Genomic DNA, 27,339 nt, shown 5'->3' with positions numbered 1-27,339 from the left:
GAAGGGCCTCGAACCAAGACTACTGTATCCAGCACGATTATCATTTAAATATGAAGGAGGGATTAAACAATTCCCAGACAAGCAAAAGCTGAGGGAATTTGCCTCCCACAAACCACCTCTACAGGGCATCTTACAGGGACTGCTCTTGATGGGAGCACTCCTAAAAAGAGCACAGAACAAAACACCAAACATATGAAGAAGGGAGGAGGAGGAATAAGAAGGGAGAGAAATAAAGAATCATCAGACTGTGTTTATAATAGCTCAATAAGCGAGTTAAGTCAGACAGTAAGATAGTAAAGAAGCTAACCTTGAACCTTTGGTAACCACAAACTTAAAGCCTGCAATGGCAATAAGTACATACCTTTCAATAATCACCCAAATGTAAATGGACTGAATGCACCAATCAAAAGACACAGAGTAGAAGATTCACATGGGCAGGCGGAAGATGGCGGTGTGAGTAGAGCAGCGGAAATCTCCTCCCAAAACAACATATATCTATGAAAATATAACAAAGACAACCCTTCCTAGAATAAAGACCAGAGGACACAGGACAATATCCAGACCACATCCACACCTGAGAGAACCCAGCGCCTCGCGAAGGGGGTAAGATACAAGCCCCGGCCCCGCGGGAGCCGAGCGCCCCTCCCCCCAGCTCCAGGCGGGAGAAGAGCAGGCAGAGCGGGAGGGAGACGGAGCCCAGGGCTGCCGAACACCCAGCCCCAGCCATCCGGGCCAGAGTGCAGGGCCCTCGATACTGGGAAAACAGGGCAGCAAGAACAGTGAGCAGGCACTGGAGGCTGGGCGACAGAGGACATAAGAAAAGCGCGCGACCATTTTTTTTTTTTTTGCTTTTTTGCTGCTTTGTTTTGGCGAGCGCTTTTTGGAAGTCTTAAAGGGACAGGGACCCCAATATTAGGGAAACAGGGCAGAAAGACCAGTGAGCAGAGGCCTGAGGCTGGCACCGGAGAATAAAGAAAAACGAACGACCACCTTTTTTTTTTAATTAAAAATTTTTTTTTTTTTTTAATTAAAAAAATTTTTTTTCTTGTTTTTTTTGTGTTCATTGTTTTGTTTTGGCGGGTGCTTTTTGGAAGTCTTAAAGGGGCAGGGCGGGCCACTTAATCCAGAGGTAGGGAATCCGGGATCTCTGGGCACCCTAACCCCTGGGCTGCAGGGAGCAGGGAGGCCCCTTAGGGAGATAAATAGCCTCCCAGCAGCTCCTGCTACAACGCGACTCCACCATTTTGGAGTAGCTGCCCGAGCCAGGCCACGCCCACAGCAACAGCAGAGATTAACTCCATAGCAGCCGGGCAGGAAGCAGAAACCCTGTCTGCGTGCAGCTGCGCAGCACAAGCCACTAGAGGCCGCTGTTCTCCCAGGAGAGGAGGGCCACAAACCAACAAGAAAGGAAGTCCTTCCAGCCGTCACTCGTCCCAGTTCTGCAGACTATTTCTATCACCATGAAAAGGCAAAGCTACAGGCAGACAAAGATCACAGAGACAACACCAGAGAAGGAGACAGACCTAACCAGTCTTCCTGACAAAGAATTCAAAATAAGAATCATAAACATGCTGACAGAGATGCAGAGAAACATGCAAGAAAAATGGGATGAAGTCCGGAAAGAGATCACAGATGCCAGAAAGGAGATCGCAGAAATGAAACAAACTCTGGAAGGGTTTATAAGCAGAATGGATAGAATGCAAGAGGCCATTGATGGAATTGAAATCAGAGAACAGGAACGCATAGAAGCTGACATAGAGAGAGACAAAAGGATCTACAGGAACGAAACAATATTAAGAGAACTGTGTGACCAATCTAAAAGGAGCAATATCTGTATTATAGGGGTCCCAGAAGAAGAAGAGAGAGGCAAAGAGATGGAAAGTATCTTAGAAGAAATAATTGCTGAAAACTTCCCCACACTGGGGGAGGAAGTAATCAAACAGACCACGGAAATACACAGAACCCCCAACAGAAAGGATCCAAGAAGGGCAACACCAAGACACATAATAATTAAAATGGCAAAGATCAAGGACAAGGAAAGAGTGTTAAAGGCAGCTAGAGAGAAAAAGGTCACCTATAAAGGGAAACCCATCAGGCTAATGTCAGATTTCTCAACAGAAACCCTACAGGCCAGAAGAGAATGGCATGATATATTTAATACAATGAAACAGAAGGGCCTTGAACCAAGGATACTGTATCCAGCACGACTATCATTCAAATATGACGGTGGGATTAAACAATTCCCAGACAAACAAAAGCTGAGGGAATTTGCTTTCCACAAACCACCTCTACAGAACATCTTACAGGGACTGCTCTAGATGGGAGCACTCCTAGAAAGAGCACAGCACAAAACACCCAACATATGAAGAATCGAGGAGGAGGAACAAGAAGGGAGAGAAGAAAAGAATCTCCAGACAGTGTATATAACAGCTCAATAAGCGAGCTAAGTTAGGCAGTAAGATACTAAAGAGGCTAACCTTGAACCTTTGGTAACCACGAATTTAAAGCCTGCAATGGCAATAAGTACATATCTTTCAATAGTCACCCTAAATGTTAATGGGTTGAATGCACCAATCAAAAGACACAGAGTAACAGAATGGATAAAAAAGCAAGACCCATCTATATGCTGCTTACAAGAAACTCACCTCAAACCCAAAGACATGTACAGACTAAAAGTCAAGGGATGGAAAAACATATTTCAAGCAAACAACAGTGAGAAGAAAGCAGGGGTTGCAGTACTAATATCAGACAAAATAGACTTCAAAACAAAGAAAGTAACAAGAGATAAAGAAGGACACTACATAATGATAAAGGGCTCAGTCAAACAAGAGGATATAACCATTCTAAATATATATGCACCCAACACAGGAGCACCAGCATATGTGAAACAAATACTAACAGAACTAAAGGGGGATATAGACTGCAATGCATTCATTCTAGGAGACTTCAACACACCACTCACCCCAAAGGATAGATCCACTGGGCAGAAAATAAGTAAGGACACGGAAGCACTGAACAACACAGTAGAGCAGATGGACCTAATAGACATCTATAGAACTCTACATCCAAAAGCAGCGGGATATACATTCTTCTCAAGTGCACATGGAACATTCTCCAGAATAGACCACATACTAGGCCACAAAAAGAGCCTCAGAAAATTCCAAAAGATTGAAATCCTACCAACCAACTTTTCAGACCACAAAGGCATAAAACTAGAAATAAACTGTACAAAGAAAGCAAAGAGGCTCACGAACACATGGAGGCTTAACAACACGCTCCTAAATAATCAATGGATCAATGACCAAATCAAAATGGAGATCCAGCAATATATGGAAACAAATGACAACAACAACACTAAGCCCCAACTTCTGTGGGACACAGCAAAAGCAGTCTTAAGAGGAAAGTATATAGCAATCCAAGCATATTTAAAAAAGGAAGAGCAATCCCAAATGAATGGTCTAATGTCACAATTATCGAAATTGGAAAAAGCAGAACAGATGAGGCCTAAGGTCAGCAGAAGGAGGGACATAATAAAGATCAGAGAAGAAATAAATAATATTGAGAAGAATAAAACAATAGCAAAAATCAATGAAACCAAGAGCTGGTTCTTCGAGAAAATAAACAAAATAGATAAGCCTCTAGCCAGACTTATTAAGAAGAAAAGAGAGTCAAAACAAATCAACAGTATCAGAAACGAGAAAGGAAAAATCACGACGGACCCCACGGAAATGCAAAGAATTATTGGAGAATACTATGAAAACCTATATGCTAACAAGCTGGGAAACCTAGGAGAAATGGACAACTTCCTAGAAAAATAAAACCTTCCAAGCTTGACCCAGGAAGAAACAGAAAATCTAAACAGACCAATTACCAGCAACGAAATTGAAGAGGTAATCAAAAAACTACCAAAGAACAAAACCCCCGGGCCAGATGGATTTACCTCGGAATTTTATCAGACATACAGGGAAGACATAATACCCATTCTCCTTAAAGTTTTCCAAAAAATAGAGGAGGAGGGGATACTCCCAAACTCATTCTATGAAGCTAACATCACCCTAATACCAAAACCAGGCAAAGACCCCACCAAAAAAGAAAACTACAGACCAATATCCCTGATGAACGTAGATGCAAAAATACTCAACAAAATATTAGCAAACCGAATTCAAAAACACATCAAAAGGATCATACACCATGACCAAGTGGGATTCATCCCAGGGATGCAAGGATGGTACAACATTCGAAAGTCCATCAACATCATCCACCACATCAACAAAAAGAAAGACAAAAACCACATGATCATCTCCATAGATGCTGAAAAAGCATTTGACAAAGTTCAACATCCATTCATGTTAAAAACTCTCAGCAAAATGGGAATAGAGGGCAAGTACCTCAACATAATAAAGGCCATCTATGATAAACCCACAGCCAACATTATATTGAACAGCGAGAAGCTGAAAGTATTTCCTCTTAGATCGGGAACTAGACAGGGATGCCCACTCTCTCCACTGTTATTTAACATAGTACTGGAGGTCCTAGCCACGGCAATCAGACAAAATAAAGAAATACAAGGAATCCAGATTGGTAAAGAAGAAGTTAAACTGTCACTATTTGCAGATGACATGATACTGTACATAAAAAACCCTAAAGACTCCACCCCAAAACTACTAGAACTGATATCGGAATACAGCAAAGTTGCAGGATACAAAATCAACACACAGGAATCTGTGGCTTTCCTATATACTAACAATGAACCAACAGAGAGAGAAATCAGGAAAACAACTCCATTCACAATTGCATCAAAAAAAATAAAATACCTAGGAATAAACCTAACCAAAGAAGTGAAAGACTTATACTCTGAAAACTACAAGTCACTCTTAAGAGAAATTAAAGGGGACACTAACAGATGGAAACTCATCCCATGCTCGTGGCTAGGAAGAATTAATATCGTTAAAATGGCCATCCTGCCCAAAGCAATATACAGATTTGATGCAATCCCTATGAAACTACCAGCAACATTCTTCAATGAACTGGAACAAATAATTCAAAAATTCATATGGAAACACCAAAGACCCCGAATAGCCAAAGCAATCCTGAGAAAGAAGAATAAAGTAGGGGGGATCTCACTCCCCAACTTCAAGCTCTACTATAAAGCCATAGTAATCAAGACAATTTGGTACTGGCACAAGAGCAGAGCCACAGACCAATGGAACAGACTAGAGAATCCAGACATTAACCCAGACATATATGGTCAATTAATATTTGATAAAGGAGCCATGGACATACAATGGCAAAATGACAGTCTCTTCAACAGGTGGTGCTGGCAAAACTGGACAGCTACATGTAGGAGAATGAAACTGGACCATTGTCTAACCCCATATACAAAAGTAAACTCAAAATGGATCAAAGACCTGAATGTAAGCCATGAAACCATTAAACTCTTGGAAGAAAACATAGGCACAAACCTCTTAGACATAAACATGAGTGACCTCTTCTTGAACATATCTCCCCGGGCAAGGAAAACAACAGCAAAAATGAGTAAGTGGGACTATATTAAGCTGAAAAGCTTCTGTACAGCAAAAGACACCATCAATAGAACAAGAAGGATCCCTACAGTATGGGAGAATATATTTGAAAATGACACAACCGATAAAGGCTTGACGTCCAGAATATATAAGGAGCTCTCACGCCTCAACAAACAAAAAACAAATAACCCAATTAAAAAATGGGCAGAGGAACTGAACAGACAGTTCTCCAAAAAAGAAATACAGATGGCCAACAGACACATGAAAAGATGCTCCACATCGCTAATTATCAGAGAAATGCAAATTAAAACTACAATGAGGTATCACCTCACACCAGTAAGGATGGCTGCCATCCAAAAGACAAACAACAACAAATGTTGGCGAGGCTGTGGAGAAAGGGGAACCCTCCTACACTGCTGGTGGGAATGTAAGTTAGTTCAACCATTGTGGAAAGCAGTATGGAGGTACATCAAAATGCTCAAAACAGACTTACCATTTGACCCAGGAATTCCACTCCTAGGAATTTACCCTAAGAATGCAGCAATCAAGTTTGAGAAAGACAGATGCACCCCTATGTTTATTGCAGCACTATTTACAATAGCCAAGAATTGGAAGCAACCTAAATGTCCATCAATAGATGAATGGATAAAGAAGATGTGGTACATATACACAATGGAATACTACTCAGCTATAAGAAAAGGGCAAATCCAATCATTTGCAGCAACATGGATGGAGCTGGAGGGTATTATGCTCAGTGAAACAAGCCAAGCGGAGAAAGAGAAATACCAAATGATTTCACTTATCTGTGGAATTTAAGAACAAAGGAAAAACTGAAGGAACAAAACAGCAGCAGAATCACAGAACTCAAGAATGGACTAACAGGTACCAAAGGGAAAGGGACTGGGGAGGATGGGTGGGTAGGGAGGGATAAGGGGGGGGAGAAGTAGGGGGGTATTAAGATTAACATGCATGGGGGGGTAGGAGAAAAGGGAGGGCTGTACAACACAGAGAAGGCAAGTAGTGATTCTACAACATTTTGCTATGCTGATGGAAAGTGATTGTAAAGGGGTTTATAGGGGAGACCTGGTATAGGGGAGAGCCTAGTAAACATAATATTCGTCATGTAAGTGTAGATTAGTGATAGAAAAAAAAAAAAAAAAGGGCAGTTCCTGTGTGGTAACCTCCAACGAGTTCTACACAAGGGTATAAAGGGCATATAAAAGTGTAGGCAAAGGGTCTGTTTGTGTTTATACAGAGGATCAAAGCCTAATTGGGCTACCCCGAAAATGAAGTAAGATACGATATGAAAAAGAACTTCCAACATCTGCACTCTCTGGAAGACTCATGCCAGAAGATGATCATCAAAAAACCCCAACAAAGATCCACGCACTGCTACAGCTGTAGATGCACTCATCCCACCAGTTCCTGGACCTGCCATGGGAATGAGGAAGGAGATATCTAAGCTGGCCTGTGCATACAGTAAAACAACAAAATTGGACTGGATCTATACTGTTGGAACTCAACCAAGAATTTGGAGAAGTGCAAATTGTAGCGCTCCAAAGTCTTACAACTACAAACTATTTATTGTTAAAAGAACATATGGCATGTGAACAGTCCCCAGGAATGGGTTGTTTTAATTTGTCTGATTTCTCTCAGACTGTTCAAGTTCATTTGGACAATATCCACCATATCATAGATAAGTTTTCACAAATGCCTAAGGTGCCTAACTGGTTTTCTTGGTTTCACTGCAGATGGCTGGTAATTACAGATATGCTTTGGTTATGTAACTAAACTCCTATTATGTTAATGTGTGTGTGCAATTTAAGTAGTAGCTTAAAACCTATACATGCTGAAGTTACTCTACAAGAAGATATATCAAAGAAATAATCAATCTTCCCATGTTTTCTTCCGCCTGCTACTTCTATAGCTTTTCTTCTTCCTTCCTAATTACAACCCTTAAATAGAATTCGTGCCTCATATCAAATTTACCGAGTATCATAATTCTTCCAAGTGGTAAAGATACCTCAAGACAAATGCTGGGCATAGAAGCCACAGGGCATAAATATGCAAAGAAGTAAAAAGCTAACTTTTTCAAACAATAAGGCTTCCCTCTCACTTACCAACTTCACATTTCCCTGTATGGCCCCGGAAGATGACTGGTTAGCCAGAGACGGGTAAGATTCCTCAAGGGAGGAACAACCTAAGACAGGCACAGTCGCAGGGGGGCCATCAGGTGAGAAATTGGGGATCAACAGAGGTGAGGCTTAGAACCTCACCCCCCCGTTCTGAGAGAAATCTTCTGCATACGTGGATGTTTTATTGCCCTGGTCTAGCTTGGATTAACACATAGTCTACAGGCACACACCTGATCATCTACATGTGCTCTCTTACAACACTAAACTATGTTTTCTACCTTTATCTTGTATCTACCTACCACTTCAGCATTTTATTAAAAATAATAATAATAAAGAGAGAAATGTGGTATCCACATATAAATCAAGTATAAAAACCAAATGAGTATTCATATTTGAACTGACTGTTTATAGTTCATAATGCATGAGCAAAACCGAAAGTTTCTGTGATGACTGCCCTTGTACTGTTCACTATGTAACTTATTCATTATGTAAGAATTTGTTCTACATGTAAAAACTTGTTTCTTATGCCTCAGAAGATTGGAGACTGACAAAAATAAGGCTTGGGGTGGAATAATGATTGTGCATTGAGCATTGACTCCCCTATACAGAATTTTATTGTCGTTAACAACCATTTGATCAATAAATATGAGAGATGCCCTCACAAAAAAAAAAAAAAAAGGACAGACTTCCAATGGTAAAATAAATTAGTAACCGGGATGTAAGGTATAGCATAAGGAATATAGTCAAGATATTGTAACAGCCTGGTAGGGTGATAGCTGGAACCTAGAATTATGTATATAAATGTTCTACCACTGTGTTGTACACTTGAAACTCATGTAATGTAATACTGTGTGTCAACTACCCTTCAATAAAAAATAATTATTAAAAAAAAAAAAAAAAAAAAAGACACAGAGTAATAGAATGGATAAAAAAGCAAGACCCATCCATATGCTGCTTACAAGAGACTCACCTCAAACTCAAAGACATGCACAGACTTAAAGTCAAGGGATGGAAAAAGATATTTCATGCAAACAACAGAGAGAAAAAAGCAGGTGTTGCAATACTAGTATCAGACAAAATAGACTTCAAAATAAAGTAACAAAAGATAAAGGAGGACATTACATAATGATAAAGGGCTCAGTTCAACAAGAGGATGTAACCATTATAAATATATATGCACGCAATACAGGAGCACCAACATATGTGAAACAAATACTAACAGAATTAAAGGAGGAAATAGAATGCAATGCATTCATTCTGGGAGACTTCAACACACCACTCACTCCAAAGGACAGATCCACCAGACAGAAAATAAGTAAGGACACAAAGGCACTGAACAACACACTAGAACAGATGGACCTAACAGACATCTACAGAACTCTACATCCAAAAGCAACAGGATACATATTCTTCTCAAGTGCACATGGAATATTCTCCAGAATAGACCACATACTAGGCCACAAAAAGAGCCTCAGTAAATTCCAAAAGATTGAAATCCTACCAACCAACTTTTCAGACCACAAAAGCATAAACTAGAAATAAAGTGTACAAAGAAAGCAAAAAGGCTCACAAACACATGGAGGCTTAACAACACGCTTCTAAATAATCAATGGATCAATGACCAAATCAAAATGGAGATCCAGCAATGTATGGAAACAAAATGACAACAGCAACACAAAGCCCAAACTACTGTGGGATACAGCAAAAGCAGTCTTAAGAGGAAAGTATACAGCAAGCCAGGCATATTTAAAGAAAGAAGAACAATCCCAAATGAATGGTCTAATGTCACAATTATCAAAATTGGAAAAAGAAGAACAAATGAGGCCTAAGGTCAGCAGAAGGAGGGACATAATAAAGATCAGAGAAGAAATAAATAAAATTGAGAAGAATAAAACAATAGCAAAAATCAATGAAACCAAGAGCTTGTTTTTCGAGAAAATAAACAAAATAGATAAGCCTCTAGCCAGACTTATTACGAAGAAAAGAGAGTCAACACAAATCAACAGTATCAGAAACGAGAAAGGAAAAATCACGACGGACCCCACAGAAATACAAAGAATTATTAGAGAATACTATGAAAACCTATATGCTAACAAGCTGGGAAACCTAGGAGAAATGGACAACTTCCTAGAAAAATACAACCTTCCAAGACTGTCCCAGAAAGAAACAGAAAATCTAAACAGACCAATTACCAGCAACGAAATTGAAGCGGTAATCAAAAAACTACCAAAGAACAAAACCCCCGGGCCAGATGGATTTACCTCAGAATTTTATCAGACATACAGGGAAGACATAATACCCATTCTCCTTAAAGTTTTCCAAAAAATAGAAGAGGAGGGAATACGCCCAAACTCATTCTATGAAGCCAACATCACCCTAATAGCAAAACCAGGCAAAGACCCCACCAAAAAAGAAAACTACAACCAATATCCCTGATGAACTTAGATGCAGAAATACTCAACAAAATATTAGCAAACCGAATTCAAAAATACATCAAAAGGATCGTACACCATGACCAAGTGGGATTCATCCCAGGGATGCAGGGATGGTACAACATTTGAAAATCCATCAACATCATCCACCACATCAACAAAAAGAAAGACAAAACCACATGATCATCTCCATAGATGCTGAAAAAGCATTCGATAAAATTCAACATCCATCCATGATAAAAACTCTCAACAAAATGGGAATAGAGGGCAAGTACCTCAACATAATAAAGGCCATATATGATAATCCCACAGCCAACATCATACTGAACAGCGAGAAGCTGAAAGCTTTTCCTCTGAGATCGCGAACAAGACAGGGATGCCCACTATCCCCACTGTTATTCAACATAGTAGTGGAGGTCCTAGCCACGGCAATTAGACAAAATAAAGAAATACAAGGAATCTGGATTGGTAAAGAAGAAGTTAAACTGTCACTATTTGCAGATGACATGATATTATACATAAAAAACCCTAAAGACTCCACTCCAAAACTACTAGAGCTAATATCAGAATTCAGCAAAGTTGCAGGATACAAAATTAACACACAGAAATCTGTGTCTTTCCTATACACTAACAATAAACTAATAGAAAGAGAAATCAGGGAGATAATTCCATTCACAATAGCATCAAAAAGAATAAAATACCTAGAAATAAACCTAACCAAGGAAGTGAAAGACCTATACCCTGAAAACTATAAGACACTCTGAAGAGAAATTAAAGAGGTCACTAACAAATGGAAACTCATCCCATGCTCTTGGCTAGGAAGAATTAATATCGTCAAAATGGCCATCCTGCCCAAAGCAATATACAGATTTGATGCAATCCCTATCAAATTACCAACAACTTTCTTCAATGAACTGGAACAAAAAGTTCAAAAATTCATATGGAAACACCAAAGACCCCGAATAGCCAAAGCAATCCTGAGAAGGAAGAATAAAGTGGGAGGGATCTCATTCCCCAACTTCAAGCTCTACTACAAAGCCACAGTAATCAAGACAATTTGGTACTTGCACAAGAACAGAGCCACAGACCAATGGAACAGAATAGAGACTCCAAACATTAACCCAAACATATACGGTCAACTAATATACGATAAAGGGGCCATGGACATACAATGGGGAAATGACAGTCTCTTCAACAGATGGTGCTGGCAAAACTGGACAGCTACATGTAGGAGAATGAAACTGGATCACTGTCTAACCCCATACACAAAAGTAAATTCGAAATGGATCAAAGACTTGAATGTAAGTCATGAAACCATATAACTCTTAGAAAAAAACATAGGCAAAAATCTCATGGACATAAACATGGGTGACCTCTTCTTGAACATATCTCCCCGGGCAAGGGAAACAAACACAAAAATGAACAAAAGGGACTATATCAAGCTGAAAAGCTTCTGTACAGTAAAGGACACCATCAATAGAACAAAAAGGTATCCTACAGTATGGGAGAATATATTCGAAAATGACAGATCCGATAAAGGGTTGACATCCAAAATATATAAAGAGCTCACACACCTCAACAAACAAAAAGCAAATAATCCAATTAAAAAATGGGCAGAGGAGCTGAATAGACAGTTCTCTAAAGAAGAAATTCAGATGGCCAACAGACACATGAAAAGATGCTCCACATCGCTTGTCATCAGAGAAATGCAAATTAAAACCACAATGAGATATCATCTCACACCAGTAAGGATGGCTACCATCCAAAAGACAAACAACAACAAATGTTGGCGAGGTTGTGGAGAAAGGGGAACCCTCCTACCCTGCTGGTGGGAATGTGAATTAGTTCAACCATTGTGGAAAGCAGTATGGAGGTTCCTCAAAATGCTCAAAATAGAAATACCATTTGACCCAGGACTTCCACTTCTAGGAATTTACCCTAAGAATGCAGCACTCCAGTTTGGAAGAGACCGATGCACCCCTATGTTTATTGCTGCACTATTTACAATAGCCAAGAAATGGAAGCAACCTAAATGTCCATCAGTAGATGAATGGATAAAGATGTGGTACATATACACAATGGAATATTACTCAGCCATAAGAAAAAAACAAATCTTACCATTCGCAACAACATGGATGGAGCTAGAGGGTATTATGCTCAGTGAAATAAGCCAGGCGGAGAAAGACAAGTACCAAATGATTTCACTCATATGTGGAGTATAAGAACAAAAGAAAACTGAAGGAACAAAACAGCAGCAGAAGCACAGAACCCAAGAACGGACTATAGTTACCAAAGGGAAAGGGACTGGGGAGGACGGGTGGGATGGGAGGAATAAGGGCGGGAAGAAAAGAAAGGGGGCATTATGATTAGCATGTATAGTGTTGGGGGGGCATGGGGAGGGCTGTGCAACACAGAGAAGACAAGTAGTGATTTTACAGCATCTTACTATTTTGATGGACAGTGACTGTGAACGGGGATGCGGGGGGGACTTGGTGAAGGGGGGAGCCTAGTAAACATAATGTCCATCATGTAATTGTTGATTAATGATACCAAAATAAAAAATAAAAAAAAAGAGGCAAACACTTTGTACTTAGACTGTGGAAAGCCCCTACCTCGAGGAACCCAACAGTTTATTAACAGTAGATAAAGCTGTGGTATATTCATACAGCTAGATCCTATACAATAAATGAAGATGACATGAATGAATTTTTGCTCCCCACAACATTATAATGAATCTAGAAAAATAATGTTAAGTAAATGAAATCAGATATAAGGAAGTACATATTCATCAATTTTGTGCAGATAAAGCTCAAAGCCAGACAATGCTAAACTCTGGTAATATAGAACAGTACTCATGTTTGAATAGTAACTATAGGATAACATAACAAAGTGTTCTTGGGTGCAGTAAATGCTCTATTTCTTAATTTGAGCACTGTTTACACAGATATTTTCACATTGTAAACTTCCTTTGAGTGCACACTTATGATTTGTGCACTGTTACCTAACTGCTCAGTAAAAAGGTTTACTTTTAAAAGTTTAATCTATGACTTCAGAATAGTGATTACAGAAAAATGCTGTAAGAGGAGAGAGATTGGAGGTTTCTACAGAAAAACAAAAAATCTCAGAAGAGCAAGAAAAGGAAATAGTACAAAGCCAAATTTTTTTAAATATTCTATGAACACCAGTGTCATTCACCTCCTTTCTTAAATTTTATGGTTTTAGTTAATAATGGCCAAAAAAAAAGAGATACTTGACTTTCAACCTATTATCAAGCCTCTTACTGTTGAAGAAGCACTGTCTCATATTCCATGGCTAGATAAAAATGAAAACCATATAAGATTCATTCAGGTAATATTTTTATTTCCTAATAATACTATTTTTAATGAACTGACAAATGATCTTTTAAAAGTGAAAATTTAGCTATGATACTTTCCAGTTTAAAATTCTTTAAATGTCCTTTACCTCCTGTAGGATAAAATCAAATCCCTTTGAATGACATGCAAAGTCTTCCACAGTCTTCCTCCTGCCTACCTCTCTAATTTTGTCCTATGTTGCGCATTCATCATATATCCCATACTCTATTTGTATGGAATCACTCATGACATCCCAAACACTTTAGTGTTTATAATTCCATTCCTCTGTTGGTGCTACTTTTCTTGAAATGTCCTTTATGTTCATGTGTTTTTGCAAACCTTCCCTGCTTATTGCTTCTCTGGAAACATCCCTGGAAAAAGCCAAAGTTAGTCAAAGAAGGAGGCTTTGGGGTGAAACAGCCCCCCAGCAGAAGACCACCCTATTGTCCACACTGAGTTTGGAGGACCAAAGGTGCCACCACTTTATCCATTATATACCTTTACTATAGTATTAAGTACTTTACATTGCAATCATCTTTACATCTCTCTCCCGTACTATATTTTTTAGCTCATCCTTATTTTAAATAACCAGCCCCTAGCACTTCGCATATCGTGTAGTAGGTGCTCAATAAATGTTTATGGAATGAGCAAAATAAATGTGTCTAACTTGTTCTGATAACATTATTTTTCTATATCTACTTGATGTCAAAAGACCAATTATATATTTTCCACTTGTTTAAAATAGTTTGAATGAATTTTTAGCTACTTTAAGAGCTATTTAGAACATGAGTAGGCATGAGCATATATGTGCCATTAGCCTGCATCTGTCCCAATTATTTCCAGATGAAATATTTTCATCCTTCCATTACATTATTATTCCTACATTAGATTCTTTCTTTCCTAATCCATGTATAAATACCCCTTCTGAAGCTATATGCATCTATGAATATCTACCTCCCTCTGTTTGCTGTTCATAATTCCTATTTTTTTACAAATTTATAACTAACACAAAGTCTCAGATCTTAAAGGATATTTACTTTAAAAATGTAAAAACTTTTATTAAGATGTAAACTTCAAAATCCCCAATCATGGCTAAATTATTGTTTATAGCTTACATATTTGGTGATACTTTTTAGGAAAGAGCCAGAATTTTAACATTTGATTGTGAAAATGATGTATTTGAAGAAGGTGATGAGCCCAAAGGAATTTATATAATACTTTCAGGCATGATAAAGGTAAGGCAGTATTTATTAATGTGCTTGTGAACATTAGTTAAAAACTTAATAAAAGTGAGAATTAATAGTTTTTCGTGTTAAGAACTGCATGTGTTCCTTTTTATTAGAACAGTGGCTACCACCCAAATAGTCATTTCCTTGTCCAGATACTACAGATAACATTATCCATCACTTTTTAAGGCATACTTTCCCATAGATAATAAACCATCAATGATTATATTTAAGATGGAAAATATAATGTCAGTTGTACTCATCTTACATTTATCTGGGTTCTAAGGTAGATTTATGTTGGCTGAGTGGGAGGAGTCAGAAAGTTGTAGTATTTAAGAATTTTGACTTTGGGAATTTAAGACTTTGTTTATAAATCATTGCTAATTTAATAAACTTGCTTAAAAAGATACAAGTAATAAGTATTCTCAAAGCAGTATGTACATATTAAAATTATTTAAACCAAAGGGAAAAAGCCAAAACTTAGATAGTTTTGGTAATTAACTGGCATATGTATTTCTCTCTTTGTTCCTGAACAGCTTCAAAGATCAAAGCCAGATTTGAGAATTGACGAAATACTCTGGGAGTCAGAGGAGAAAGATTATGAGATAACTTACACAGACTATTTGATCAGCGGGGAAATAATAGGAGAGATAAACTGTTTAACTAATACTCCCATGAAATATTCTGCTACCTGCAAAACTGTAGTGGAGGTGAGAAAACGTCATATCTTTTTAAATGTCTAGTATCAAATTTCAGGGTACATCTGTACTTTGTATATGTTTACAGTCTGGCGAAAATTTTTTTTAAATAGGAATGATAAAGAAACAAAACTTGTTATAGAATTTTACTTACCCAGCATGATGTCCTGGTAAAATGGCTTTCAAAGTTAACCTATGATATTGAAAGAAATATTTAACCAGAAAAACTAGTTATATGAGGTGTCTCTTGGGGAAATTAGATGAATATATTAACTATCAATATCATAATTTGGAGAGTAAGGAATAGAAAAAGTCAGAGAGCTAGGATATATTAATAGAAAAGTAGAGCAAAGAGGACCAAATTCTCAAAGCAACAGGGGCTCCCACTGGCTCAATTTGAATTCACAATAAACAATGACTACAAACAATTGAAACCCATAAATATATTTGATATATTGATAATGATAAAAAATTAAAGTTTCCAATAAGATTTCTGGGATATCAAATTGTTACTCTAAAAATGAATTTTCCTAAAAGATAAAGAATTAAACATGTACCCTGCCTTTCCTCAATGAATTCTTTCAAGGTAACCAAAAAATTTGAAGAAAAATAATTATTCTGTAGAGAAGAATTCCTGCCAACAAATGTAGAATGAGAGAATTAAAACATCTCTATTTTCCATCCCTAATGAAATGATGGATCTACACAACAACCAACAATCGATGCTAAAGCTAAGTGGAATGTTAATGGGAAACTTTATAATGAAAAGTCCAGACTGACACCATCTAAGGACAATCTTAGCACCACTAGAAGTGGGAAAACTTAGTACCATGTATTTCATGACATGATGCAGCACCATCCCTGAAGTTTTCTTGCACAAGAAGAAAGGAAACCTGAAGCCTCTAGATCTAACCAGCATATTTAAAAAATGGGAAAAAGAGAAACAACTTAATTGATACCAGAAGGGAATAATTAGCTGAATACAGAATGTGGGAGATCCACAGGACAAATGATTTGTTTTGTTTTGTTTTGTTTCAATAAATCACTGGCATTTAGGATGGCAGAAGGCAAGGGGAAAATGCTAAAATGTCTCTATCATTCATTGATTCATGTTTGAATAATTATAAGTAAAATTATTTGATACCTAGGATTTGCATGAAAATACTCTAGCCTTCTTCTTTTGGCTATGATGGAGTTACTGGTAGAAAACTAGCATGCTCATCAAAGTGGCCATAGAAGTTGACCAAATATATGAGGCAAATGTTTGCTGCCATTAGAAAACAGGCAATGTAAGTCTGGGACCTTGAGAGAAGAAAAAATTCACAAAAGAAGCCCAACATCCACCCTGACCATCTGCCTAGGATGATTCCCAACTGCAGCGCAGCAAGAATCCAAGCAGAAGATGGTGATGCTGCTAAATGAGAAGGGAGAGATCTCAAGTTGTGGGAGCTAAAGCTGTTACCACCGATAGAGTCGGTCCTAGGAGGAGGAGTCACACAGAGGGAGTCTGCGTGGTGGTTCACCAAAAGCCCTTGGCTGAGGGATGGGCTGCACCTACACAGGAAGAGACAAAACTAAATTTATCAGATTGTTAGGAATGGAACAGAGATATTAGAGGTCAAGGAGTATTAGGAATTAAGGAATTAAGTTCTTCCTTGCCAGAAAGGAGAGACTTGTTTAGAAGCACAGGCATGCAGGTGATACAGGAAAGAATAGTTGAATACCATGCTCTAAAGTAAGGCTTGCTCTTGATTTTCCTGAAGAAATCCTCAAAGCAAACCCTTACAGGCTCCACAGTAAGAGACAGAGTTTGGAGTTTAAGTACCACCAAGTTACATATTCTTGGAAAATATTTAGGGTTTTCTATTGATCAAAAGCAAGAAAATCATAAAACTTGGCCTACAAGCTAAAGGTGATCAGACAATAAAAGAACTGCCTACCACAACAAGAATCAACAATTTTCAGAGAAAGATAACAGAGGCTGGAATCTCTACAATGTATCATCAGCAATCATGAGTTACAAAACAAGCAAAGTAACATGGAAATGTGAACTGTAGGGTGAAAAAAAAGGAGGCAATGAATAGAAACCAACATTGAGATGACAAGAATATGGGTTAGACAAAGACATTGAAGAGTTATTAAGAATAGATCCAAAGAACTAAAGGAAAATATGTTGAAATAATTGAAGGAAAATATATTCTTAATGAGAGAAAAGATAGGAAATATCCCCATACTGTGGAAATATTAAAAAAGGAGTCAGTAGAACTAAAAAGATCTCATCAAAATGACAGTATAAAAGAGTCAGTGCACTGGAATACAGATAATAGAAATAATCTAGCACGAAAAACAAAAACAACCAGGACTTTTAAGCTTTACAGAGACTCCAGAGGTCTGTGGTGTAACATCAAATAGTGTAATATGTGTATAAAAGAATTTGCAGAAAGAGAAGGAAATGATATTGGGCAGAAAAAAATACTTTCTAAATAATTACCAAAATGTTCTCAAATTGATAAAAAAAACTTACCTTACAATTTCAAGAAACTGAGAGGATCCTAAATAGCTCAAACACAAATGCATGCAACACATATACATACACACACACATACCAACGTGCTAAAAAAAACAAAGAGGAAAGTCTGGAAAGCAGCCAGAGTAAAAAGACAACATAGTATGCTGGGAACACAGAAAAGAACTGTCATTCATTTTTTATCAACAACAATGAAGGCCAGGGAACAAGAACACCATTTTAAATTGTGAAAAGAAAAAAGTAAACTTGGATAAATGAAAGTTGAAGGAATTTCTCCCCATCAGACCTGTACTACAATGCATACTAAACAGTATGCTTTGGGTGGAAGGTAAGTCCTACAGGTAAGGAAGAAGAATACCAGAAATAGTAAATAGGTAAGTAAATATAAACAATTAAGTTTGATTCTTCTTATAATTTCCTTAAAATACAACTGACTACTTAAAGCAAAAAAAAAATAACATTATAAAAGGAACCTATAATACACAGACTAAAAAATATGAAATAAAAGACGGTGATGTGTGAATGGAATTATTCTCTCATACAGGTATTAAAATGTGATGCAAGAGTAAGAATGGTGAATTGTCAGGAAAGAAGATAGGAGTAGGAATTGTAAAGGATTGTGTGTGAAATATGAGGCGGTACTGTGCTTTGGATTGTTAGCACTAGAGGAACAATTTAAGAAAACTAAAAGATACACCTTAGAGACCAACAGGGGAAATAGTAGGATATTAAAATATCAGATTAAATCAGAAGAAGGCATGAAAGGAGACTTTGATTCAAAAAGATGGGCCAAAAAAGAAAGGATAAATAGAAAATAAATAGATGGTAGGCTTAAGCCAAGTCATATCAGTATTTACAATAAATGTAGATGTAAACACCTCAGTTGAAAGGCAGAGATTGTCATCTTGGATTACAAAAATATCCTGTCGGCAAGATATGCACATTAGTTTTTTAAGATGCAGTGAATTGAAATAGGAAGCATAAGAAAGATTATGTATTATATTAATATTTGACTATTTAAACTTCAAAATAAGAAATATTACCAAAGATAAAAAAGGCAATATTCATAATGATAAAAGGAGAAATTCAAGAACACATTTAAGTCTAAATATGTATACTTTTAACAACATGACTGCAATATTCTTATGGCCATGCTGACATGACTAACAGGTGAAATAAATAGATCTATAATCATAGTTAGGGATTTTTGCCACTCAGAGTAATTAAAAGAAAAGATTTTAAAAATCAGTATGGGGATCTTCAGACAGAGGCGGAGCCAACATGGCGGCGTGAGTAGGACAGTGGGAATCTCCTCCCAAAAACATATATATTTTTGAAAATACAACAAACACAACTAATCCTAAAAGAGAGACCAGAAGACACAGGACAACAGACAGAATAAAACTACACCAGCGAGAACCCAGCGCCTGGTGAAGGGGGTAAGATACAAGCCCCGGCACGGCGGGACCTGAGCGCCCCTCCCCCCAGCTCCCGGCGGGAGAAGAATAGGCAGAGCGGGAGGGAGACGGAGCCCAGGGCTGCCGAACACCCAGCCCCAGCCACCCGCACCAGAGCGCAGGCACAGCGCATGCGTATAGAGGGCTGGTAACTAATGAAATAGGACAGCAAGACCTCTGAGCGGGTGCTGAAGCTGATGCCCCTGTGACAAAGAAAAGTGGAGGCTTTTTGAAAGTTTTAAAGGGACAGAGATTTAACAGCTGGACAGAAACAGCATAGGTCACAGCCCAGTGGCAGGAAATTACAGGGAAAACCGGTCACACTAATCCCCTGGGCAACAGCTCTGAGATCCCTCACAGAGGTAAACAGCCAAACAGGCCCCCCCCCCCCCCCCCCCGTCCATTACCCCTCCTGGTGCTGCGAAAGCAGAGATACAGCCTGAGGCAAACCCCGCCCACAGAAAGGGAGATCCATCCATATCAGCCAGGCAAGACACAAAGACCCAGCCTACTCGCAATTACCCAACACAAGCCACTAGAGGTCGCAGTTGTCCCAGTAAAGAAAGGCCAGTAGCAAGTGTAAAGTTTGGCCCTCCCAGCTGACAGTCAATAGCACCTGTCAACATGAAAAGGCAAAAAAATATGATCCAGACAAGACTAACCCAGACAGCGTCGGCATCTGCTACATCTTCCCCTGAGAAGGAACCTGGGGAGATAGATTTAACCAGTCTTCCTGAAAAAGAATTCAAAACAAAAGTCATAACCATGCTGATGGACTTGCAGAGAAATATGCAAGAACTAAGGAAGGAGAATACAGAAATAAAACAAGCTCTGGAAGGACTTCAAAACAGAATGGACGAGATGCAAGAGACCATTAATGGACTAGAAAACAGAGAACAGGAACGCAGAGAAGCTGATGCAGAGAGAGATAAAAGGATCTCCAGGAATGAAAGAATTTTAAGAGAGCTGAGTGACCAATCAAAAGGAATAATATATGCATCATCAGAATAGCAGAAGGAAAAGAGACAGAAAAAGGGATAGAAAATTTCTTTGAAGAAATAATTGCCGAAAGCTTCCCCAAACTAGGGGAAGAAATGGCCTCTCAGACCACAGAGGTACACAGAACTCCCATGACAAGGGATCCAAGGAGGGCAACACCAAGACACATAATAATTAAAATGGCAAAGATCAAAGACAAGAAAAAAATATTAAAGGCAGCCAGAGAGAAAAAAAAGGTCACCTACAAAGGAAAACCCATCAGGCTCTCATCAGACTTCTCAACAGAAACCCTATGGGCCAGAAGAGAATGGCATGATATACTTAATGCAATGAAACAGAAGGGCCTCGAACCAAGACTACTGTATCCAGCACGAATATCATTTAAATATGAAGGAGGGATTAAACAATTCCCAGACAAACAAAAATTGAGGGAATTTGCCTCCCACAAACCACCTCTACAGGGCATCCTACAGGGACTGCTCTACATGGGAGCACTCCTAAAAAGAGCACAGAAAAAACCACCCAACATATGAAGAAGGAAGGAGGAGGAATAAGAAGGGAGAGAAATAAAGAATCATCAGACCGTGTTTATAATAGCTCAACAAGCGAGTTAAGTTGGACAGTAAGATAGTAAAGAAGCTAACCCTGAACCTTTGGTAACCACAAACTTAAAGCCTGCAATGGCAATAAATTCATACCTTTCAATAATCACCCTAAATGTAAATGGACTGAATGCACCAATCAAAAGACACAGAGTAATAGAATGGATAAAAAAGCAAGATCCATCCATATGCTGCTCACAAGAGACTCACCTCAAACCCAAAGACATGCACAGACTTAAAGTCAAGGGATGGAAAAAGATATTTCATGCAAACAACAAAGAGAAGAAAGCAGGTGTTGCAATTCTGGTATCAGAAAAAACAGACTTCAAAATAAAGAAAGTAACAAAAGACAAAGAAGGACATTACATAATGATAAAGGGCTCAGTCCATCAAGAGGATATAACCATTATAAATATATATGCACCCAATACAGGAGCATCAACATATGTGAAACAAATACTAACAGAACTAAAGGAAGAAATAGAATGCAATGCATTCATTCTAGGAGACTTCAACACACCACTCACGCCAAAGGACAGATCCACCAGACAGAAAATAAGTAAGGACACAGAGGCACTGAACAACACACTAGAACAGATGGATCTAATAGACATCTACAGAACTCTACATCCAAAAGCAACAGGATACACATTCTTCTCAAGTGCACATGGAACATTCTCCAGAATAGACCACATACTAGGCCACAAAAAGAGCCTCAGTAAATTCCAAAAGATTGAAATTCTACCAACCAACTTTTCAGACCACAAAGGCATAAAATTAGAAATAAAGTGTACAAAGAAAGCAAAAAGGCTCACAAACACATGGAGGCTAAACAACACACTCCTAAATAATCAATGGATCAATGACCAAATCAAAATGGAGATCCAGCAATATATGGAAACAAATGACAACAACAACACTAAGCCCCAACTTCTGTGGGACACAGCAAAAGCAGTCTTAAGAGGAAAGTATATAGCAATCCAAGCATATTTAAAAAAAGAAGAACAAGCCCAAATGAATGGTCCAATGTCACAATTATTGAAATTGGAAAAAGAAGAACAAATGACACCTGAGGTCAGCAGAAGGAGGGACATAATAAAGATCAGAGAAGAAATAAATAAAATTGAGAAGAATAAAACAATAGCAAAAATCAATGAAACCAAGAGCTGGTTCTTCGAGAAAACAAACAAAATAGATAAGCCTCTAGCCAGACTTATTAAGAGGAAAAGAGAGTCAACACAAATCAATAGTATCAGAAACGAGAAAGGAAAAATCACGACGGAACCCACAGAAATACAAAGAATTATTAGAGAGTACTACGAAAACCTATATGCTAACAAGCTGGGAAACCTAGGAGAAATGGACAACTTCCTAGAAAAATACAACCTTCCAAGACTGACCCAGAAAGAAACACAAAATCTAAACAGACCAATTACCGGCAACGAAATTGAAGCAGTAATCAAAAAACTACCAAAGAACAAAACCCCCGGGCCAGATGGATTTACCTCGGAATTTTATCAGACATACAGGGAAGACATAATACCCATTCTCCTTAAAGTTTTCCAAAAAATAGAAGAGGAGGGGATACTCCCAAACTCATTCTATGAAGCTAACATCACCCTAATACCAAAACCAGGCAAAGACACCACCAAAAAAAGAAAACTACAGACCAATAGCCCTGATGAACGTAGATGCAAAAATACTCAACAAAATTTTAGCAAACCGAATTCAAAAACACATCAAAAGGATCATACACCATGACCAAGTGGGATTCATCCCAGGGATGCAAGGATGGTACAACATTCGAAAGTCCATCAACATCATCCACCACATCAACAAAAAGAAAGACAAAAACCACAGGATCATCTCCATAGACGCTGAAAAAGCATTTGACAAAGTTCAACATCCATTCATGATAAAAACTCTCAGCAAAATGGGAATAGAGGGCAAGTACCTCAACATAATAAAGGCCATCTATGATAAACCCACAGCCAACATTATATTGAACAGCGAGAAGCTGAAAGCTTTTCCTCTGAGATCGGGAACTAGACAGGGATGCCCACTCTCCCCACTGTTATTTAACATAGTACTGGAGGTCCTAGCCATGGCAATCAGACAAAACAAAAAAATACAAGGAATCCAGATTGGTAAAGAAGAAGTTAAACTGTCACTATTTGCAAATGACATGATACTGTACATAAAAAACCCTAAAGACTCCACCCCAAAACTACTAGAACTGATATCGGAATACAGCAAAGTTGCAGGATACAAAATCAACACACAGAAATCTGTGGCTTTCCTATACACTAACAATGAACCAACAGAAAGAGAAATCAGGAAAACAACTCCATTCACAACTGCATCAAAAAAAATAAAATACCTAGGAATAAACCTAACCAAGGAAGTGAAAGACTGATACTCTGAAAACTACAAGTCACTCTTAAGAGAAATTAAAGAGGTCACTAACAGATGGAAACGCATCCCATGCTCGTGGTTAGGAAGAATTAATATCGTCAAAATGGCCATTCTGCCCAAAGCAATATACAGATTTGATGCAATCCCTATGAAACTACCAGCAACATTCTTCAATGAACTGGAACAAATAATTCAAAAATTCATATGGAACCACCAAAGACCCCGAATAGCCAAAGCAATCCTGAGAAAGAAGAATAAAGTAGGGGGGATCTCACTCCCCAACTTTAAGCTCTATTATAAAGCCATAGTAATCAAGACAATTTGGTACTGGCACAAGAACAGAGCCACAGACCAATGGAACAGACTAGACAATCCAGACATTAACCCAGACATATATGGTCAATTAATATTTGTACAGCAAAAGACACCATCAATAGAACAAAAAGGAATCCTACAGTATGGGAGAATATATTTGAAAATGACATATCCGATAAAAGGCTTGACATCCAGAATATATAAAGAGCTCACATGCCTCAACAAACAAAAACCAAATAACCCAATTAAAAAATGGGCAGAGGAACTGAACAGACGGTTCTCCAAAAAGGAAATACAGATGGCCAACAGACACATGAAAAGATGCTCCACATCGCTAATTATCAGAGAAATGCTAATTAAAACTACAATGAGGTATCACCTCACACCAGTAAGGATGGCTGCCATCCAAAAGACAAACAACAACAAATGTTGGCGAGGCTGTGGAGAAAGGGGAACCCTCCTACACTGCTGGTGGGAATGTAAATTAGTTCAATCATGGTGGAAAGCAGTATGGAGGTACATCAAAATGCTCAAAACAAACATACCATTTGACCCAGGAATTCCACTCCTAGGAATTTACCCTAAGAATGCAGCAATCAAGTTTGAGAAAGATAGATGCACCCCTATGTTTATTGCAGCACTATTTACAATAGCCAAGAATTGGAAGCAACCTAAATGTCCATCAATAGATGAATGGATAAAGAAGATGTGGTACATATACACAATGGAATACTACTCAGCTATAAGAAAAGGGCAAATCCAATCATTTGCAGCAACATGGATGGAGGTGGAGGGTATTATGCTCAGTGAAACAAGCCAAGTGGAGAAAGAGAAATACCAAATGATCTCACTCATCTGTGGAGTATAAGAACAAAGGAAAAACTGAAGGAACAAAACAGCAGCAGAATCACAGAACTCAAGAATGGACTAACAGGTACCAAAGGGAAAGGGACTGGGGAGGATGGGTGGGAAGGGAGGGATAAGGGAGGGGGAGAAAAAGGGGAGTATTAAGATTAGCATCCATAGGGGGGTGGGAGAAAGGGGAGGGCTGTACAACACAGAGAAGACAAGTAGTGATTCTGCAACATTTTGCTACACTGATGGACAGTGACTGTAAAGGGGTATATAGGGGGGACCTGGTATAGGGGTGAGCCTAGTAAACAAAGTATTCGTCATGTAAGTGTAGATTAATGTTAAAAGAAAAAAAAGCAGTTCATGTGTGGTGACCTCCAATGAGCTCTACACAATGATATAAAGGGCATATAAAAGTGTAGGCAAAGGGTCTGTTTGTGTTTATACAGAGGATCAAAGCCTAATTTGGCTACCCCAAAAATGAACTAAGATACGATATGAAAAAGAACTTCCAACATCAGCACTCTCTGGAAGACTCATGCCAGAAGATGATCATCAAAAAACCCCAACAAAGATCCACGCACTGCTACATGTGTAAATGCACTCATCCCACCAGTTCCTGGACTTGCCATGGGAATGAAGAAGGAGATATCTAAGCCGGCCTGTGCATACAGTAAAACAACAAATTTGACTGGATCTATACTGTTGGAACTCAACCAAGAATTAGGAGAAGTGCAAACTGTAGCACTCCAAAATCTTACAACTACAGACTATTTACTGTTAAAAGAACATATGGGATGTGAACAGTCCCCAGGAATGGGTTGTTTTAATTTATCTGAATTCTCTCAGAGTGTTCAAGTTCAGTTGGACATTATCCACCATATCATAGATAAGTTTTTACAGATGCCTAAGGTGCCTAACTGGTTTTCTTGGTTTCACTGGAGATGGCTGGTAATTACAGGTATGCTTTGGTTATGTAACTGTACTCCTATTATGTTAATGTGTGTGCACAATTTAATTAGTAGTTTAAAAACTATACATGCTGAAGTTACTCTACAAGAAGATATGTCAAAGAAATAATCAATCTCCCCAGGTTTTCTTCCGCCTGCTACTTCTATAGCTTTTCTTCTTCCTTCCTAATTACAACCCTTAAATAGAATTCGTGCCATATATCGAATTTACCCAGTATCATAATTCTTCCAAGGGGTAAAGACACCTCAAGACAAATACTGGGCATAGAAGCCACAGGGCATAAATATGCAAAGAAGTAAAAAGCTAACCTTTTCAAACAATAAGGCTTCTCTCTCACTGATCAACTTTACATTTCCCTGTATGGCCCCGGAAGATGACTGGTTAGCCAGTGACGGGTAAGATTTCTCAAGGGAGGAACAACCTAAGACAGGCACAGTCGCAGGGGGGCCATCAGGTGAGAAAATGGGGATCAACAGAGGTGAGGCTTAGAACCCCCCCCCCCATTCTGAGAGAAATCTTCTGCATACATGGATGTTTTATTGCCCTTGTCTAGCTTGGATTAACACATAGTCTACAGTCACACACCTGATTATCTACATTTGCTCTCTTACAACACTAAACTATGTTTTCTACCTTTATCTTGTATCTACCTACCACTTCAGCATTTTATTAAAAATAATAATAATAAAGAGAGAAATGTGGTATCCACATATAAATCAAGTATAAAAATCAAATGAATATTCATATTTGAACTGACTGTTTATAGTTCATAATGCATGCGCAAAACCGAAAGTTTCTGTGATGACTGCCCCTGTAATGTTCACCATGTAACTTATTCACTATGTGAGAATTTGTACTCCATGTAAGAACTTGTTCCTTAAGCTTCAAAAGATTGGAGACTGACGAAAATTAGGCTTGGGGTGGATTAATGATTGTGCATTGAGCATTGACCCCCCTATAGAGAATTTTATTGTTGTCAACAACCATTTGATCAATAAATATGAGAGATGCCCTCACAAAATATATATATATATATATATATATATATATATATACACGCACTTCCAATTGTAAAATAAATAAGTAACCGGGATGTAATGTATAGCATAAGGAATATAGTCAAAATATTGTAACAACTTGGTATGGTGATAGCTGGTACCTAGAATTATCATGTATATAAATGTTGAATCACTGTGTTGTACACCTGAAACTAATGTAATACTGTGTGTCAACTACCCTTCAATAAAAAAATAAAAAAATAAAAAAATAAAAAAAATCAGTATGGGTATAGAAGATCTGAAAAACACTCTCAAAAACCTTGACATAAGCAACATTTATGCACTGATACATCCAACAACTGAAGAATACAACATGAGATGTTCACTGTGATAAACGATTATGCTGATGTGTAGGAAATGGCAATACATTTCAAAAGATGAAAATCTGTTACAGAGTATGTTCTCTGACCACATTGGAATTAAATTAGAAACAAATAAGATACCGAGAAAAATTTCCAAATATTGAAATTAAATAATATACTTCAGGATAACACAGTGGGTCAAAGAAAAAAGACACAAGAAAAATTATACACTATTTTATAATGAAAATTTCATGAAAATGCAGCATTTCATAATTTGTGAGATGTTAAGCAGTGGTAAAATAGTGGTAAAGTGGTAAAATAGTTGGAGGTAAAGGGATAATTTAAAGTTTTAAATGCCTATATTAGAAAAGAAGAAATGTTCAATATAAATTTAATTTCCCACCTTAATAATCTAGAAAGAGTAGAACAAGCTAAATATAAAAAAAATAGAAGGGGAGGACCTGAACAGACATT

At 38.0% G+C, this 27,339-nt stretch overlaps 1 protein-coding gene across 1 annotated transcript in view; it reads left to right on the top strand.

Moving 5' to 3' along the window:
• Positions 1-27,339, top strand: part of SLC9C1 (solute carrier family 9 member C1) — a 111,830-nt gene that overhangs the window by 65,255 nt on the left and 19,236 nt on the right. The window contains exons 20-22 of the mRNA XM_057488618.1: positions 13,312-13,437; positions 14,579-14,677; positions 15,205-15,378. Coding sequence (XP_057344601.1) covers positions 13,312-13,437; positions 14,579-14,677; positions 15,205-15,378 — 399 coding nt within the window. The remainder of the gene's footprint in view (positions 1-13,311; positions 13,438-14,578; positions 14,678-15,204; positions 15,379-27,339) is intronic.

This window comes from Manis pentadactyla, chromosome 1 (genome assembly GCF_030020395.1).
Source record: "Manis pentadactyla isolate mManPen7 chromosome 1, mManPen7.hap1, whole genome shotgun sequence".
Lineage (NCBI taxonomy): Eukaryota > Metazoa > Chordata > Mammalia > Pholidota > Manidae > Manis > Manis pentadactyla.
Note: the sequence above shows the minus strand (reverse complement) of the source record. Positions and strands in the feature narration are given on the sequence as shown.